This window comes from Leptinotarsa decemlineata, unplaced genomic scaffold (genome assembly GCF_025532065.1).
Source record: "Leptinotarsa decemlineata unplaced genomic scaffold, Ldec_3_MD MMD2_tig00001019_RagTag_RagTag, whole genome shotgun sequence".
Lineage (NCBI taxonomy): Eukaryota > Metazoa > Arthropoda > Insecta > Coleoptera > Chrysomelidae > Leptinotarsa > Leptinotarsa decemlineata.
Window position 1 is genome coordinate 3,640,572 of NW_027412557.1, and position 16,980 is coordinate 3,657,551.

A 16,980-nucleotide genomic window follows, 5' to 3' on the forward strand; every position below is an offset into this window, starting at 1 on the left:
TCTAGTTTATTTATTGTCTTTTGGGTGTATCCGTTTTCGTTCGCTATTTGATATATATATATATATATATATATATATATATATATATATATATATATATATATATATATATATATATATATATATATATATATATAGGTAGGAGATTAACGAGATATTCAGTCAGACACGTTCAAAAAATAAACTTACTTTATTTTTTTTACAAAATTGTAGCATTAATGATGACGATGTCATAATTTTTCAGATATCTGAAAATTATGACACTATTACCATTTACCATTACCAAACAATCTGGATTGGCGTGAAAATGGTAGGGGATGAAGGGCTACCACAACATATAACTTCCTTGATCATCTCACAATAATCTTTAAAGTTCCCAAATATTTTCGAACGTTCTAGATTATTGTCAAATATTTCATCACATTCCAGGATGTTCTGTAATTTTCTGAAATATTGTGGAAAGTTTTCAAATACTATCGAATGTCCTGGACTGTTCCAGAACTTTCTAGAGAGCAAACCTTCCAGTATATTTAAGAAACGGCAAGCTGATGTGACAGATCATATGTTCTATATGCCTTTCTGAATCTGTTTGCAACCAAAACCCGATAATCTCTGAACAACAAAAACTGCAATTTAGGAATCTATATTCAATATTCAAATTGATATTGTTCAAAATCTATTTAACTTTTGCATAATTTGGAAAAAGTTTTGATGGCATTTCAAAGCTATATATCTTTTGAATGTGGATCGATTTCCACAGGCAAAGCAGTAATAATTGACAGTGACCCGATGGTCGTTTATGATGAATTTTCACCCCATCTTTCCCCATTCCCTTTGAAAGTGGGAAATGAAACCCCCGCATAGAAGTCTGGAATTTTTCCAGTAGTTTTGTCCCAACTTGAGGTGGTTTCGAATTTTTATGGAAATGTCTTGCTGTATATTATCGATGGCAAAGACATATTTCGAAATAATATTATATTGGTATTGACGATAACTGCAAATGACATTTTCGCACGTTGAATGTTTAAAAACGGATTAATACATCTCTGTCGAAAAATATGTCCTCTCAGATGAAAGCCACCCACGAAACAATTGTCGAATATATATTTTTCACAGTTCTCTTGACGGCACGCGAACAATCTTTGCGGAGATCTGCTACACGACGCCAGAATTCTATTGTAAGATGTCTCAAACACATAAAATATAATCGCCGTTTTCTTTCAGATGGTTTTGTCACTTTGATGACGATAACTACGTGAACGTCCCTCGCCTAGTCCGTTTTTTGGGGGATTACAATTTCAGGGATGAGTGGTATCTGGGAAAGCCGAGTATACAGGCTCCTCTGGAGATTATTAAGAAGGAGAAAAAAGTACTGGTGAGTTGAAAAATTGTTTTTTTTTCTAATAGAAACGTTTAAGAGAACATGAACACTGTATCCATTCGTTCTCAAGGTCACTCGAAGGTTTTTTAGTTCTTCCTCTAGATCTTCTGGTTCACATATTCTCCGAGTTCGTTCCGTTAGAGATCGTAGTTAGAAGAGAGGAGTCATCACCAGGCTCGGAGAATATGTGAATCAAAGCATCTAGAGCAGTGGTTCTTAACCTTATAGTCATGCGAGACCATTTGACAAAATTTCTGTCAGGCCATCGACCACCAAGTTTGTTAATTAGTTTGTAGTTATTTTAAAGTATCTTACGATAACTACAAATAAATACAGTACAGTACAGTAAATGAATGCAATGGTTGTTTTAATTCATCTATAAATAAAATACTCATAAAATTATTTAATATCGTTTAATCGTTAGGTAAAATCTGTAACTCTTTACTAAATTCTGAATCCTTTGTTTAGTGTTACTTAAACTCAAACGCTACTTGTTTTTACTTGTTTTTAATAATCAGAAGCGCCGAAAACCCCTGTTCACATAGATATGTCGAAGAAAATAAAGTTAGGCAATAGCAATGTCTCGAAGTTTTGGTAAAGAAATTGTCTTCTGGCTCCAAAATTCTTCAAGATTAATTCCTGATTCGAATGTATCTTTTAAGTTGCTGTCGTGTTGCATATCAATTACATCAGGCACCTCAGAAACGTTTACAATAAATGGATTGCGGATCAGTTTTTGAATACTTTTATCCTCGCGGTCGGGAAAATAGCGATTGAATTCAATATTTGAGTTTTTCAAATGTATTATCATGTTCTTTTGTATTTCTCCTTTAATTTCAGCACACTGACCATCAATAATTTGATTAAGCTTATCAAACACAGAAAAGTTATTACTTTCGACCTTGTTGATCCATAGCTCGATTTGAGCGATAAATGCACTGATTTTATCTTCATAAGCAAACATATTGCTCATGCCTTGTAACTTCAAATTTCCCGACCCTTGCAGTAGAAGGTTCAATTTATTTAGTTGCGCAAAAAATCGACCAAATAAGCAAAATGTATTTGAAATTTGGACTCGCAGAACTGATCAAACAACTCTTTGTTTCCTTGTTAGTTTATAATATTTTTAGTCAGTTTTACTTAGTTCGTACAACCGCAACAACATGTTTCCTTTGGAAAGCCAACGCACTTCCGTGTGGAAAAGCAAAGTTTCATGTTCAGAGTTCATGTCAGAACACAATTGTTTGAAGAGACGAGTATTGAGTGCACTCTTTTTAATGAAATTTACTATTTTTATAGCTATTTTCATCGTCAAAGCAAAGCATTCTGGAAGCGTCTTGGCAGCTAGTGCTTGACGATGAATAACGCAGAACATCGTAATTGCAAACGGAGTTTTGGTTTTTATCAATGCTGCAAGACCAGAGCGGGAACCAAGCATAGCAGGAGCTCCGTCCGTACAAAACCCCGCAAGTCGTTCCCACATAAGTCCATGTTTTTCCATATATTGTCTTATTGCATCCATAACATTTGCACCTTGCGACGTCGTTTCAAGTTCTTGAGAAAATAGCTTCCTCTCCCGCACTCAGCACCTCGCCCCTTCGGATACGTGGAGAGCGGCGGGTCGCGTTTTATCGTGTCAACTCATTTAACATTTTTATTAGGATGGCTCCGCGGACCGCTTGGGATGCTTCCAGGGACCACCGGTTAAGAACCACGGATCTAGGGGAAGAACTAGAACACCTTCGAGTTATCTTAAGATCGAATGGATACAGTGTACCCTGAATCAACAAAGCCGTGAAACGGAAGAGTCATATAGTTCAAACCGGAACTGTCACAGACAGAATTGGAAAACTATTGGGGAAACACGACATTAAAAGGGCCTCACTATCAGCAGCAGGGGTTTATCGTATACCGTGCACTTGTGGGAAGGTATATATCGGAACCACCCAAAGATCCATGGGAAATAGGCCGAAGGAGCATGCAGACAACTCAGCTGTGGCAGATCACGCACTCAGTGAAGGAAACCACAGGATTCTGTTTGAAAACACAGAATTCAGAACGTATAAACCTCTGAAGAAGTTAGCCACTCGTGCCACCGACACGTCAGGAAGAAATTCCAAAAATCTACGGCCTTCGAACCCGAAAAATACTGACACCATCATCTACATATTGGATCCAAGTCCGTGGAAGTATTATAACCCCTCTTTTGCTTCCAATGCAAATCTGAACAAGAACAGAGACAATGGGTCTTACCGATTTGCCAGGTTTGTGAATTTTTTAAAAAACCAATCTGGTTGGAGAAACGCGTGCCGAGAAGAGTCTCGCATTTCTAGTGTTTGGGAACAGAACAGTATTTGTTTTGGATTCATTCTACGCCAGAGGTTCCAGTACTACCTTTATCATTATTCTGATTATTTGCTATTTGTGCAAAAGGGAATAAGTTTGTTTGAATGAGCAAACTTTTTGATCGTTATGTTATGAACAAGAATATATTCGACCCGACCTTATTCGTTTGTAGCAATGAAAAAGCACAGTTTCTTATTCAGAAACTACTGAACATGTTTTCGTGAAAAACATGACTTTACCCCCTTTTGCCCAGGTAACAAGTATTTTCATTATTCATGAAACTTTCTCAACATAATTATTTTCAATATCACCACCGTTCAAACTCTTATGTGATCACTTTTGTATATCATAAGGATTTATAATTTATAATTTATAAGAACTGAAAAATGCAGGGGTTATTTAATTTTGAGTATTCAGTTCTCAATTAACATTTTTCCTTCCACGGATCATTTCTCTATCAGAATTAATTGATGCTGTTTTGATTATCACATGAAATATATTACACTATCTTAAGGTAGCCTATAATTTTGGAACGTTCAATGGTAAACTGCAATTAAGAATGATGAACCGTATCGCGTATACCGTGTAATTACAGACATTAGTACCAACATTCTCTGCCAATCTGACTTGTAAAATGGTGGAACATTCACCGTACGTGGGTTCAGTAGCCGAAGTATTGAAAAATTGATACGATGTTGTTGAATTCTAGACAGAAAATATTTTTTTTTATGACTGACTTCGTGATATTTTATTGCGGATTTATAGAATCAGAATATGTTGGTATTTATGTTTTTGAAATGATTGATAAAAGATCGGCTTCCTGGAATATACAAAAATGATTTCAAATATGGTAGAATAATTCAGAATCAAAGGGGGCATCGATAAGTTCACAATATTTTGTTTCGAATTAAAATTCATAACCCACAGTTTGCTTAAAATTTACTGATTTTATTCATCATTCATATAACTCATCAAAGGTTAATATTGTCTCCATATATGGAAGGTATTTTATCTGTAATATTATTAAGTCCGATTTTTCAATATCGGTTTGAAATATATTTCAAATACTATTTGGAAACATTGTATTTCATATCCTTTATGCTGATGCTCCTGATTGTTACCTGAAAGGTAACTGTCTGAAGATGCACATTTTTACGAATAGTACTTTTGGATCTGAAACATGCATGTCAAGTTTCTATGAGATGAATAATTTTCAAATTCCTTCGTTTCATCGAGAAATACTGTAAGTGTTTATTCCCATATTCTATAATTCATATCTTCTATTATATCAGAGACTTGCCAAATGCTCAAGAAGATTTTGAATCTCAATTTCAAAGCCTATAAAAAACTCAAATTTATGATTGCAGTAAGTGCTAATTGTTAACCTTTCATGAAAAGTAACTTTTTTGAATATTCAAGCAACACTTCATTGTGTTTCACAATACTATAGTTTTCTCAGACGTTTATTCATACTAACTAAATTCTTTAATATAACAATTCGAAACACATGACCTTCTACAAACTCTTAAATCTAATAATTTCCAAGCATTTCAAGTGATTTCATTCCAAACTTTTCTCTTCTGAAATTAACACGTTGTTATGGTGGAACTCGTGTTCCGCTGTCAAAAGATGTTGTCGAATCGGTCTTCATATTTACCAAACTTCTCCCATTCTATTTTATTCTTTATGAAAAGGTTCCCCCCGCTCATCTAATATGAAGTTTTGGACACGAACCGCAAGTCAACTTATGTAGGTACTCATTGATCTATCAGACACTGAATTTTTGTCTTTGGTGTTTTTAATGAAATTGCTCTAATTATCATTGGTTCTGTACGCAAACTCCAAGTCTCTCTTCTTTAAGCGATGTTATTGATGGTTCACCAAAATATGTCAAAATCCTCTTACGCTCATTATCTTTTCTTGTAGTGGGATGAACCTCGTGAATAACTTGTTTTCGTAGTTTTATGGATAATTTCATCGATAATATCTACCTTGTAATTTTGACAAGCAGTTTGTTTGATGAAACTGCTGTCAACAACGATAATGATAAAGTTCAAAGCTTAACATCTCAATATCAACCAATCCATTATTATTTCAAAATTGATTTTTCCTTTCATTTCATATTAACACTTTCATTTTAAAAGACCCTTTATTAATCCTTCATAATATGACTCCTGATTAATTTCACTGAAACTTCGGAAAAGTATTCTTGGGAAAATGTTTGATGAAAATTTCATGACTAAAATTTGAAGAGAATTAGTGTAAGGTTATTTACGAATCTCAAATTCTGGCTCAAGTTTTGAATTCGAAGAGAGAAGACGAACCTAGCAGTTAGTAGAGGAAGACCAAAACAATGGTTTCTACAGAAAACGAGGTAAAGCACAACAAGCGGTTCCCTGAGAAGGGAGGTGAGAATTGGATTCGAACGGTTTTGGGAAGATCAGTAGGCCAAACCCCCCTACAAGAAGGCGCCTTGATGAAGCCAAGGAGGCTCGAACAACTGCTGATTCAGGAAACGAGCAGCAACCTCTGGTGGGACGCCAAATGCAGTATGGGCATATGCATCCGAACTCACAGGAGGGCAGTATCAGTATGAATTTACCGGATGCCACACCTGCGCAACCTAAAGGTGACTCGTTGACCCAACAATACCTGAAGAGATACAGATACAGTGTCATCGAATGATGACAGAAGAACCAAAAAACGCCCTATTAATTTGGGGAAGGTTCTGCTGTTACGATGAAGTTCACCCAAGTATTCTTCATCAGATAAAAACTTGTGAGAACTTCATCGTGAGATCAGAACCAAAGCGGTAGTAGCACAAGGGAGTCGTATATAATCAGATAACACCAGATATAGTGGAGAGCAGAAGACGTCTGAAGAGAAGATACCAGCTGATACTTGCCTCTTACCATGTGGTTCATTATGTGGCGATTATGGTTCCGATGATCTCTGTTGGATATTAAAACGTGTTCGGATAATTTTGATTTTTTAATTCTGATGTATTCCCAATATTTACTCTCACACACGTTTGATGGCTTTGTAGTTTTATCAATGTAACTTCAACAGTAAGAGCAAGTTATGTTATAAATGCAATTACCACATCAATATTTTTGTTGCATTCAAATTAAATAATTTTTCACTAGATATCAATAAATCTAAATCGTTATTCAACCAAACGCAAATAGCGATCGTGTACCTGCTATTTTATATAAGTAAAGTGCAGCCAAAGGAGTATTTTAAGTAATGTTCCATTTCCATACATTAGCCTGGTTTGAATCCCGCTCTCATTAAATTAATATCGACCAATTTGAAGTTTCGTGAATGCTGAATTCATGTTTGATTACTTTTGAAGCAAAATGCATCAAAATTTGCTTTGGCCCTTTAAACTGATGTTTGCGACTGCTTTCAAAGGCAGTGCTGTTGAAATAACATCAATAGCAGGAATTTAGACTACAGTTGAATTATAAAATATTCATTTTGCTGTTGTATTGATGTTTTGTGAGTTTTCATGATTATATTTATTCTGTTTTGCCACGGTTACATGTGGCATGGGAATTTGCTGGCCAAACTTCGATGCTATGGCTTGTCGGATCATTTCTATGTTTGGCTCTTCAGCTTCCTGAAAGAACGTTCCTTGCAAGTGGCCGAAGATCTAGAAGTGATTTCGAATTGGGTGAAAGTAACCAGGTTCAATTCAATGCCACAAAAACCCAGGCATTGGTTTTCTACAAGAAGATAAATGTCTCCGAACCGGATATAATAATGTCAGGTCAGACAATTCCGTTTTCTGCTTCGATAAGTTTGTTGGGGATTAAAATGGACACCAATATGTCTTGGCACAATCATGTCGCTGGAATTGCAAAGGCTGCTTCTAAAAAGCTTGGAACACTGAAAACTATACATACTTCAGCAACTTTTGGTGCTTTATAAAGCTCAGATCAAACCTTCTTTGGAGTATTGTTCTCATGTATGGAGCTCTGCCCCCAAACATACCCTGAAGTTGCTGGATTCCATCCAGAAAAGAGCCATCCGCCTGATTGGAGATGCGAACATCACGTGCAACCTTGATAGCCTGGAACATCGAAAAAATGTTGGAGATTTGTCTCTCTTCTATAGATACTTTCACGGGAAGTGTTCAAGTGACTTGGACCGTACATATCAGAAATAGGCGACGGACTGTGGCTGAGGTTCAACTCAGTACCCGTCGAACTTCACTGTTTAACAACTCTTTCATCTGGAGAACTGCGTTTATGTGGAATAAACTTTCTGAGAACGTTTTCTCAAATGGATTTAATCTCCAGCGATTCAAACCCAATGTGAATCGCTACTTTCGCACAGGCACCGCTCTGAGAGCGCCTTAAGGATTTTCCTGTAGTTCTTGCATCGCATGGTGATGAACTGTTAAATGGTTGACTTTCGTAAAACACATCTAAGCTTTTGATAGTTGAAGAATATTTACGATAACGGAAGTGATTAATGTACCCACTGTTTAGAATATTATAACTTTTTAAATTTTGTGTAGACTTTCAAGATCTGGCAACGTTTACTAACTTGTATTGGTATGTGAATGTTTTTCGTTATCGAACAACTGCATCACCCTTATGTATGTGGGTATATTTCTGACACATGTTGGGTTTCAGATATTTTCAAGTGGTGTTAACAATAACATTTGTGCGATTCAGCTCAGAATAAAATAGGATACAGTCCACGAAGGTGGACAATAAATACAGACAGCAAACACTGGAGTTTTTCTTGTTTGAAATAATTGGAGTTCGAATTCAAGGGGATAAACCTCAACACCCACCTAGCACTATTTGAGTGCCATATTTGATCATACTCATATTTTAAGAAAACATTTTCAATGTGTCGTGATACTTTTGCTCATAATCACGAATGAATAAAGAAAAAATATTTTTATTATTTCAATAGAATACTTGGATGACCGAGTCCCAGTTCTCAACTATCAGGAAATTTAATTGAAGCGTTTAATTCCATTCCGAGAACCAAACATCAATTTTGCATTAAAAAGACACCATTGCGGAATTAAGTTCAACGTGAAACATAATCAAACTCCATCGGAAAGTGCTTATCAGATTCTGTCGGACGGAACGTAACGGCCTGTACCAGCTGCATAATGTGCACCGTTGATCTAGACAGCCGTCATAAATCCCGCAAGCTACAAGAACAAGAAGTGACCCCGTTGGCCCGGTAGCGCCTTAGAGAGTACTCTCGAAGACCACGCCTGACTTAGAAACACGCGATCGTTTTTTTCCATGCGAGTCCGTTTCGTCCTGATTCCTTAAGGGAGTATCATAGGTGGAGAGCTGATTCTCTGAAATATTTTGTAAAACAAATTATCGAGTCCTTTTAGGTCGAGTACAGGGCTTACTTTGAACTGTCAATCATAATATTCTCGAATCATTAGTATCATAATTTATTGATACGATTCAGGTAATCATTTGAATTTTTGAAACTGTCTAGAAATAATTCAGAAAAAGCTTTAACAATAATGGAAATGATACGTATATTTCATTTGGTGATGGTGGTCATATAATCACACTGTCCTACAAATAACTGACAAGCCTTTACTACAATGCATTAATAAACTTAAATGAAATGAATAAAAATACTTTTGTCTAAATACCACTGGAACATTTTTATTTTACGACCGGTTTCGGGTTTGATCCCATTATCTAGTTTTATACTTGATATCAAGTTTTATACCAGATTCGGGTTTGATCCCGTTATCAAGTTTTATACTTGATAATGGGATCGAACCCGAAACCGGCCGTAAAATAAAAATTTTCCGGTGGTATTTAGACAAAAGTGTTTTTATTCATTTCATTTGAGTGATCATGAAATACCATAAAGTGAACAAGTCATCAATCACACTCATTAATAAACAAAAATACCATTAAAATTCATAATTCTGATCGATTGCAGCTTGAGAAATGGTTCTGATACAGATTCTGTGAAATAGTTGTTCTGAAAATCTTGAGAAAAAAATTGGATTGAATAATTTGGGAAACACTTGCTACATGAATATCATTTTACAAGTGTTGTTCATAACGAATAATTTCAAGAACGAGGTTTTAACGATGAACGAGAATGTTTCCTACTTATTCAGCAAACTCAAACAATTGTTCATGCAGTTGTATTTTCGTAAGAATGTATCATCTTTCCCACCAACCGATTTCCTGGAGTCTTTGAAGTCCACTAGATACTTGTTAGGACAACAAGAGGATTGCACCGAATTATTGGGGTTCTTGTTGGATACTTTTCGTGAGCAAAAAAACAGCAGAATCAATACTCCTGACCGCTCTTGTTCGAATAATTCCATGCAGTCTGTCTCGTCTTGTGTTCGTAGATCTTCTGCTGGAAAAATCTTCACTTGTTTACTTTGCAGTAAATGTTCAAAAGGTAGCAAAAACATATGTGATTTTCTGGAACTTCAACTAGCGTTTCCTAATATGACTGATAACCAGTCCGTGCAAAGCTTATTGTTAAATCATCTGAAAATGGAACTTTTAACGGGTGATAATCGACTGTATTGCCAAACATGCGCCAAACTAACTGACCATTATAAGAAAACAAGTATATCTGAGGCACCAGTCAATCTAATAATAACACTGATGATCTTCAAACATGACTCACCCTCTGAAGGAAGCACCAAACTCTTACGAAGGTTCGAAATAGATTAACACTTCAATCTAGCAGACCACTATTATAGTCTTCATGCAGTCATTAGTCACTGTGGTTCTGGCGTTGAATCTGGTCATTATTACGCCTTGGTCAAAGACGAAATGGACTGGTGTAAGTTTGACGATAGTCGTGTCACTAAGTGTTTTGGCTATGTTTTATGAAATTATGGCATTTTGTTTTATGAAAGAAAGGACATGGGCAGATCGAGATCTTCACATGATGTGGTGCTGCTTCACATGATGTGGTGCTGCTTCACATGATGTGGTGCTGCAGGTTTTTCTGCAGCTGAAAATGCAAATGCACCACTGGAATCAATGAAGTCGTCTCAGAGCGCCAATTAATTTTTGTTGTTTCATAATTTGTATTACACTCTTCTTTAATATATACTTAGAATATGAACTAATCTGACTTTACCTAATCCACACCATTTTATGAATGTTTCATTAGTTTTAATCGAATGATACTTATGCGTTTTTACTGTCCGGTGATAAATTGTGTCTTGCAAAAGTCGAAAACGGTTTTCTATTAAAATATTTCAAAATGGTGTGGATTAGGTAGGATTTCAAAGGTACACTTTGAAATCTTACCTAATCCACACCATTTTATGAATGTTTCATTAATTTTTATCGAATGATACTTATGCGTTTTTACTTTGCAGTGATAAATTGTGTCTTGCAAAAGTCGAAAACGGTTTTCTATCAAAAGATTTCAAAGTGATACCCTAAGGGAGTATTATTTTCAGAGAACTATAAATGCTAGTCGAAACCAGAGGCAAAAATAACATTCATTCGTTATTCATAACACCAGACAGTGCTGTTTCGACCTGGCAGAGGTCTCATCAGATGGTGCCCAATATGGCGATATATATATATATATATATATATATATATATATATATATATATATATATATATATATATATATATATATATATGACGCCACCAGCCCGAAATCCACACCAGTGGATTGGTATCGGCTAGGGAAACGCGCGTCGAGAAACAGCATTTTTGTTCTGGTGTTCATCATTAACGAGTTTTTGGTTGTTTCTTACGTCGAATTTAGAGGTAGGTATTTCATTGTATCTCTTAATTAGGATAAATTTTTTTTTATTTTCAAAAGTGCAACATGTATCTCAAAATTCGAAGTTTCCAATAAAAAAAGATTTTCCAAGAGAGCATTTCTGCTGCTTTATAAAATTTAACGACACGCCCGCTTCTTTTTTCGCCGCTACTGAATTAGTTGAAACGAGACCAAAACAACCAACGAAGTAATTCTTCTAACTATTCCGGTGCAGAAATTAGAAAGGTCTAAGTGTTCAAGTCACGATCTTTGCGGTTTGTCATGGCTATCTATTTATTTTCGAACCGCCGGCAAAATGGTACGATATGTTTAATTCCTTGTCAGATGTCAGTATCTCGAAATGAACACGCCCTTGCAAACTTTTCAAACGATCAGCATCGTTGGAACGGTAAATGAAGCTTTAATAAATTACCTGTCTTGATTATCCATTCATTTAGAGTATGCGGGCAACTAGATTGCTATTAAGAAACTATCAAACCGATTCTATATTAGGAGTTCTTACCTTGGATATTAAAAGTTTGATATTTGTAGAAAATTGAGTTGTGTAATTTATATTCAGCTGCACTTATGATGAATAAGCTGTACTGCTTCTCATTTTTAAAAGTACCATGCATGGTACCATGCAAAGAAGTTTCACACAAACTAGAAGAAAAAAGCCCTCCTGAAAGAGCTACTTTCATATAAACATTGAATTACACGAAAGAAAAATTCTTTCGAAACAAATAATTTTATATGAACACTGAATTATACAAAAAAAAAATACGTTTCTCTACTCAATTTGTTTTCCAAACAAACATATCATTCACAGGATTTCTACATAATATACTAAATGAAACTTATGATGCACTGTTTGGAACCTTTGCTGTACTAATTAATATTACTGGAGTTTTATTCCAACACCAAACTGTTATTTTGAAACTTTGACAGTGTTTCGATCACCAAGTGATCTTCCAGAGGAAAATTAAACTAAATATATATGTACAATGTTATCTTTATTTATACCATAGATACCTTTGCTGATTACCTGCATCCTATTTGTCTTAAATTAATTTCAGGATGTTGCCTTATCTACTGGTCTCAAATTAATTTTACAATGTTGCCCTATATTATAGTCAGGTGAATTTTAATAAATAAAATATTATTTCAACAAGTTATATAGTATACTATTAGCTATTGGTATGTCATTGTTATTCATAATATTTTTGTGTTTACTCATTTCTACACTCTCGTAAACATCTAGATGCCTGTTGTTGTTAACTTGTCTAACTAAACTTAATGATCTAAAGTCTATGGAATGGTTTTGTTGCAAAATATGATGGGCGACTGCTGATTTTTCAGGTCTTCCATATTTTAGGGGTGTTAAGTGTTCCTTATATCTTATTTTAGTAGATTTTTTAGTCTGACCATAGTTTGCATCGCAGTCCTTACATTAAATTTCGTAAATTCCAGACTTTTCCGAATTCTCGACTTTGTCATTTGGACGTTCTAAAAGGATCTGTAGTGTATGACTTGTTTCAAAAACCACCTTCATACCTAATTCCTTGAAAATCTTTCCAAAGTTTATTTTAGTTTAGTTTTGCAAATGCGAAACATGTTACTTCATATGTAGACCAGGGATTTGCAGCATCCTATTATGAAGTACCCACTTTCATTCGCATTTTGATCCAATTAGTGCAAAACAGATGATTGGGAAAGATGACAGGACAGAATTCTCTTTTTAAATGAAGCAACCACTAATAAATCTAGAGAGATACACAGAGAAAGGGACGAACGTCATTTATGAATCAAATTTAATTTCTTATCGTTACTGTATTATTCATTTTAAAACAACTATATGTTAACAAGCTCGGATTGGCACTACACATTTTCTTTCAAAGGCAGGAAATGTATACTCTATGGAATTGCAGGCATACTAATATGTCGTGAATATTACTGGAGTTTTTTCCCAACACCAAATCGTTATTTTTAACACATCGACACGTGTTTCGATCACCAAGTGATCATCTTCAAAGAGGAAGATTAAAACTAAGAATTAGTGCGAGCTAATCCTATTTATGCTATAAAGGTAACCCATTCAGGTAAACCATCCAGGCGTACCAACCATACAGGTATACCAACCTAAATTACTAGTTCTTAGTTTTAATCTTCCTCTTTGAAGAGGATCACTTGGTGATCGAAACACGTGTCGAGGTGTTAAAAATAACGATTTGGTGTTGGGAAAAAACTCCAGTAATATTCATTACTACACCAAAGGTTCCAAACAGTGCATCATAAGTATAATATGTCGTATCAATATGAAACTGTCCTGATGTTTCCCGCAGATTCCTAAAAAGACATGGTAATTGAAATAACGTTATTGAACTTATAGTACGGGGACCTACTTGAAGACTGGCTGTAAATTAAATTGTCTGAAAAAACAATTTGTTCAGACCAGTCCCAACTCACATACACTGTAGGTTAATGGACTGATAAACCACGTAGGATGTTGGATTATATCCGACAGGTGTCAGTGCAGGATTTTTCACAGAAGTAATTCCTGCATATGCTGTTGGCGATACAACTGCCAGAATCGATTTTCAATTATTGGAACGGGCACACTTGCAGATCGGTTTCAAGCTATTTGGCCACTAGTCAGTACAAGCAATTTCTTTCAGAGTATGATTTCTTGAATTAGGCTGAAGCGAACGATAAACAACATATTTGCCATCGCCCTATCTGCTCGTGAACGAGGTGACCAACCGCATATCCGAATCGCCCAATTCCTCACATATAGTAAGGGAGCATACTGGAAGACTGGCTGTAAATCGAATTGTCTGAAAAAAAATTCGTTCAGGCCAGTCTTACCTCACCTAAACTGTAGATTAATGGACTGACCAACGGCATATCCGAATCGCCCAGTTCCTCACATATAGTAAGGAGGCATACTGGAAGACTGGCTGTAAATCGAATTGTCTGAAAAAAAAATTCGTTCAGGCCAGTCTCAACTCACCTAAATTGTAGATTAATGGACTGACCAACAGCATATCCAAATCGCCAAGTTCCTCACATATAGTAAGGGGGCATACAGAAACACTGGCTGTAAATCAAATTGTCTAAAAAAATGTTCAGGCCAGTCTCAACTCACCTATACTGGTGAGTTGAGACTGAAAAATCGAACTCCTAGCTGCTGATAGCCTCAGACTGCCTTCTGGATATCTAGATATAATAGTTTTTTATAGCAGAATTCATGTAATCTACGAAATTTCAGTTATTACTTTCTGCGTACCAATATGAAATCGCCTTGATATCTTCGCGGATCCAAAAGTGTTGAAATAAAGTTTTTGAATTCAGATAAAAAACGAAGAGTCGAAGAAGCCTTCAAATTATGAATGCTCATAATCTTGCACGCTTGGCCAGCTGTCAGAATGAGGTTTGCTGTTGATAGCCTTAGACTACCTCTGATGTGTACTATAAATTTTCTTTCTGAATCTGGAGAAGGAAATGTGTAGTATATGAAAATACATTCATTACCTTCTGCATCAACATGAAATTTGTTTGATATATCGAAGAGAAGTGGTCAACTTTGTTATTGAAATAACGTTATTGCTATCAGATGAAAAGAGTGAAGTCGAACAAATCTTCAGTTAATGACAGATGCTTATAATCTTTCAGCTTCTTGACCAGTAGCCAAAATGAGATAAAATTTTGGTAGCCTCAGACTCCCTTTTTATGCATATTACACATTTTCTTTTCAAAGCAGAGTCCAGAAAAATTTCAGTCTATAAAATTACAGTCATAACCTTCCGCATCAACATGAAATTGTTCGCGGATTCCTAGAGATGTACTCAACTCTGTAATTGAAATAACATTAATGCAATTAGGTGAAAAAAGTAGAGTCGAAGAAATCTTCAATTTATGAAACGATGCTCATAATCTGGTATGCTTCTTGGCCGGCAGCCAGTATAAGGCTAGCTGTTGATAGCCGTCGGCGATAAGGCCCTTTCCACTCGAATGATCGCGCTTCGCGAGCACACGCAGTCGTTCATCATAGGAGGCAGAGGCGGCAGCAACAACGGATTAACGGAGTCGTAGCCCCAGAGAAAAAAAATCATGGCGATTTGTATCTCGGGCTCGTGTCGTGGGTGCGGACCGCTTTTTTCTTCTTAGAACTTATATGATGCTGTTGGCATGTTCATTAGAACTAACGTATGTTCAACGGGGATTGATACGTAATCAGAATGTTTTTGGGTTTTTGACCTTTCACAATAAAAAAAAGAACAATATGCCTGAACATGTGATAGACAACAAGGAAATTTGATTAATGTCATTATGTAAATTTTTTTATGTAAATTTTTTCTCGCTAAAAATACGGTTCTCGAAGCAAAAAAAGCAAAATGCTACACAGTGTAAAGATTGAACACAGGATAAATAGTTTTTTATTTATTACGACCGGTTTCGGTTTGTTAAACCAGGTATACTAACTGCAGATACCTGCAGGTGGTATACAGTCCTGCAGGTACCTGTCTGTACTTTTATTGTATTTTAGTTTATTGTATTAGTTTGAAAATGTCCCTATAGGACGAAACTGCAGTAACGTTAGTTACAAATGAAATTGGCAAAAAAACAGAAGGTATTATTTTTCATTTTCCATCATGCTTTCCTACCACGGGTTTGAATTGTTCGATTGAATATTTTTATTATGCTGATCCATGAATTATGAAACAATTATCAGTTGTTTACTTTGTGTGTGGCAGCTGCTAAGATTAGACGTGTTTTCAAGAGCACGGCAATTTTAGTTTGTTGAAACATCACAGAACGAAGGATCAAATTTTCCATAAAAAGTGTGAAATATTAACAAAGGCCTAATGTGAGTCAGCTTAGGAATCACTAAACGAAGTCAACGACGATGCAAAATTGCTGAAACGTGTTATAACTGGGGGTTACATGGGTTTATAAATATGACGTCCCAGTGGAGGTATTCTGGTTCGTTAAGTCCAAAAATGGCTTGACAAGTGCGGTCAAACATGAAAGTTATATTCAATGTGTTCTTTGATTTTGATAGCAAAGTGCATCATGGATTCTTGCTACGAGGTCGAACGGTCAATAAGGAGTTACAAGTGCAACGCCGTTTGCGTGAAGCAATCCGACAAAAACGCACAGATTTGTAGACAAACAATTCATGGATTTTGCACCTGCTAATACTTCATTGTTTTTTCGTGAATTTTCAGCCATGTTGGACATGACCCTGTGTGACTTTTTTCTATTTCCAGAAATGAAAAGACACTCAAAGGGCCGTCGTTTCATAAGCATAGATGACATTGAAACCACATCGCTAAAAGAGGTAAAAGCTATCCCGAAGATCGAGTGTGAGAAGTGTTTCGAAGATTGGAAAAAGTGCTGTCACAAATGCTTAAAATCAAGTGGGAACTATTTTGAAGGCGACAATATTAATGTAGACGAATAAAATTTCCATTATTTTCTGAACATAC

The 16,980-nt window shown here is 35.7% G+C and overlaps 2 protein-coding genes across 3 annotated transcripts in view; one reads left to right on the top strand and one right to left on the bottom strand.

The window, feature by feature from the left end:
* fng (fringe) overlaps positions 1-16,980 on the top strand; it is a 199,343-nt gene that overhangs the window by 112,812 nt on the left and 69,551 nt on the right. For both annotated transcript variants that reach the window (XM_074175352.1, XM_074175353.1), the window contains one exon: positions 1,225-1,375. In XM_074175352.1, coding sequence (XP_074031453.1) covers positions 1,225-1,375 — 151 coding nt within the window. The remainder of the gene's footprint in view (positions 1-1,224; positions 1,376-16,980) is intronic.
* The window catches only part of LOC111504165 (galactose mutarotase), a 135,848-nt gene that overhangs the window by 21,232 nt on the left and 97,636 nt on the right, over positions 1-16,980 (bottom strand). The window lies entirely within an intron of this gene.